The 3,493-nt window shown below is 39.3% G+C and overlaps 1 protein-coding gene across 1 annotated transcript; it reads right to left on the bottom strand.

The window, feature by feature from the left end:
• Nucleotides 1-621: 621 nt before the first annotated feature.
• Nucleotides 622-2,271, bottom strand: LOC124636390 (cation channel sperm-associated protein 1). Its single transcript, XM_047172469.1, has 2 exons — nucleotides 2,219-2,271; nucleotides 622-1,693 (listed from the first exon to the last, which is right to left on the bottom strand). The coding sequence occupies exons 1-2, from the start codon at nucleotides 2,228-2,230 to the stop codon at nucleotides 1,115-1,117; spliced, it is 591 nt and encodes a 196-aa protein (XP_047028425.1). The 5' UTR covers nucleotides 2,231-2,271; the 3' UTR covers nucleotides 622-1,114.
• Nucleotides 2,272-3,493: the final 1,222 nt, after the last annotated feature.

The raw sequence follows: 3,493 nt of genomic DNA, 5'->3' as shown, positions 1-3,493 counted from the left end.
GTTTATCGTTTAGTATTATTTCCTTATATAAGGAATATAACATGGAGTCGATATCGTGACTCACAAGTAACTACGGGACAGCAATTTCAATGAAATAAGAGCGCACTGCCGACAGCGCCTTTCACAATTTCTTTGATTTGACAATGCCACTTTGATTGCTACACTCTGATTAGATTCTATGGCACTAATGATATTTATTTTCAGTGCCTACATTACGTAAAGTAATCAACTTCTAATGACAATTAAGCCAGAACTAATGACTACTAAAATTATTTATCTTTTCTGACTTTAAAATTACTGCCGTCAATATTGTTCTACATGCTTTGTGCAACAGCATAACTAATTGGGCATAACAAAAAAACGTGTTAACCAAGTTCCTAATAGTGATACACGTGCTGTAATTCTGTTATTAAATCATAGTTATGTGATCGGTATGATCGATCCTTTTTGCGAATTACGTCGCGCCATGCTCAACATAATCAGCCGGCAACAATTACTTGAGCCGTCAATGTACTTAGCAATTAACAGCTGTTGCTGCCGATAGCCACGCATGGTCTACTGGAGCAGATGAATACCAGGTTATGTATAGACAGGTCCAGCTCGAAATACAAACACCAATTCTTATGTAAAAACAAACATTTTATTAATATCACAATTTCTCTGGGACTCAATCGACGATCGCCTTAGTCACAATAATTACTAATACGAGAATCAAGCGAGAGAACAATTACAAAGAAAACAATCACACGAACAAGCAGTCGATCAACTCTGAACGCACCACGCGGGACTTTCTAACACCTAACGGAACTGTTTGGAACATTTCATAATTTAATTTGCCGCGTAGTGCCGTGAATCTATATCGTTCAAAATTCAAGACCTACATACAAATTTCCTTAATACAACTTTTGAATTAATCCTAAATCAGGTACATTTCAAATCTACAAGAAACGCTTCAACTGCATAACGTAAGCTGAATACATATTAGTCTCAAGCTACGATCTAACCTTATGTGTACTAATATCAACAGGCAAGAGATAGACCTAAAGTTACTTTAGACGGTGGAGGTGATCTCCACGCTAGTAGTATGCCCGTGGTAAGTCTATGGTAAATGCAGTTAATAGCTGTCGTATTTGTAGCCCTCGCCGGAGTCGGCGAGTGCGTGTCCAGCTTCCGCGTAGTAGTGTCCCTCGGCTTCAGCTTCAAGCTCAGCTTTGAGACCTTCACCGCCACTGTAAGCTTCGAATCCACCGTGTCCGCCTTCCAGAGCTCCGTGACCACCCTCGTAGCCACCGGAGAGATGCTCGTAGCCTCCCTGTTCGAAGCCACCGTGCTCGAAGCCTCCGTGCTCAAGAGCAGCGGCGTGGTCGGTGTTATGCCTGTCGTCTTCGAGGACCAGACCACCGCCGTGTGTGTGCTCTGTCTCGGGGTGGATCAGCTTGAGGTTCTGCTCAGACTTGCCTTTCTCGAGCGGGTGATGGAGCAGGTGGCTGTGCTCTTTCTTCACGTACACGGGGACCGGGTGGAAGTGTTCGAATTTGATAGACTGGTGTGACTTGGCATGTTCATGCTCTACTTGATGATGGTGTCCCGTTTCGCCGATTAGCGCGTGGTCGTATTTGGCTTCCAGTTGGGGGGCCTCCTCGTGGATGATACCAGGGTAGGCGGCCACCACGGCCAAGAATCCCAGGAAAATCTGTTCAACAAACAAAAAGTTAGCAATGAGTTTTTTTTTATGTTACAAGTAATGATTAGAGAGAAATTATGTGGGATTTTGTAGTTATCGGAGCTTTGAAAGTGTCTAGGTTCACATAACAACGGGTATTATCTTGCATCAATAGCGGATGCCGGTTTGCCAATTAATAAAGGAAGAATCGTCGATAAACCACCAGCTGGCGATCTGTTAACAAGTTTCGCTGCGGGCACTAACTCGAGGAACGGAGCCAATCTGGTTTATGTAACGTGAAAGACTTCCTATGGAGCACAACGACGTGTAGCAGGAAGAATTACTCTTATAGATGCTTCACTGAATTCGTTCATTAATCAGTGCGTTCAATCAATGAGTTAAATGTTCCTTGTTTTAGTATTAATTTGGTGTAATGGGCTAATTAACAATTTCAGCACAGTCCAATTAGCACGATCACGTATTAGACAACGATTGGCGCACTGGGTGGACGATTTCAGCAATAGCACTGGATAACACAGATACACAGTTACGCACGTGGTAGTACATTTCGGCGGTGGATTACTGTGGAACACCTTACTCCACGAGAGGGTGGTGGGTAATGCCAGCATTTGTAATTTGCATCGTATTTATACTCGTTTTCACTTAGCGGCCGGCGGGTGCGAGTGTTCGGGCTGCAGTTACGTGTGCTGCGCCGCATTGTCAGTCTATCGGCGTCTCAATTAGAACAATAGATAGAAATTCGTTGGGAGATTTATAGAAAAAGACATTCGATGGCGACCACATTAACATATTGCCATAGGTAATAACAACGTAACATCTCCATGCACTCGTAATTGTTCGGTTATAAGACAAGCAGCGATATGTTGATCGAATTTGCATATTTTATGTAAGTCTCTTTTCACATCATATTATGTATCAATCAATTATCTAAGTGATGATTGATATGCAATGGGTAATGGTTTTTATGAATAAATATATATCACGTAGTATATTCTTCCTTACTTTATAACTTGATAAATATGGGGCTGCAATTAGTGCTTCATGAATTGGATGCACGTGTAGTGTTCCTATTAGGATAGTTACTATTATTTATTCACTAGGTATGTTTATTTCATCTTTTCATAGATCTTCGACTGTGGGTTTTGTAAATAGAAACTAATATTTAAAATTAATTAAAATCGAAACTGTTGAAGATATTTTACTGTCATGTCGTTTACTTTTAAAACTTTACCAGAACTCGCATTTTCATACAGCATCCTATTCAACCTTCACTTTCTGAAATTATCACTTAAAATAAAAACCTAAAAAGCAGATAAGTACGGTACATAATTACGTTGGAACATTACAAAAACGCAGAAACATATCCGGAGCAAGGACGATCAATTTTATGTATAATCTGCATCTTTTGCGTGATATTCTTAAGAACTTAAAAATTAATGCAAAGATATGAAAGCGGGTTTTGCAATCGCATCATAAAATAAAGCGATTAACTTTTCATTGTATAATTGAAGTCCGCATTGACATAGATTTTGTGTTTCTTATGTACAAGAAAGAGTAAAATATCTTATTAGGTTTTTTAATAAGAAATTATGACTCCGCAAATCATTCGTCTGAAAACGTGTGTAGACTGAAGTCACCTATAGCTAATCAGTTGTTCGAAAACAGACTTTCACATCTATTGAACTAGAATATTTTAATTATAATATCGTTAATGTAATAGTTTTATTTTCTAATTTAACTAGACCGCTGTATTGACAATGGTTTGAACGGATATAATATAAAATTAATAGATAAGAAATAGTTGCAATA

Source organism: Helicoverpa zea, chromosome 14 (genome assembly GCF_022581195.2).
Source record: "Helicoverpa zea isolate HzStark_Cry1AcR chromosome 14, ilHelZeax1.1, whole genome shotgun sequence".
In the NCBI taxonomy this organism is placed as follows: domain Eukaryota; kingdom Metazoa; phylum Arthropoda; class Insecta; order Lepidoptera; family Noctuidae; genus Helicoverpa; species Helicoverpa zea.
Note: the sequence above shows the minus strand (reverse complement) of the source record. Positions and strands in the feature narration are given on the sequence as shown.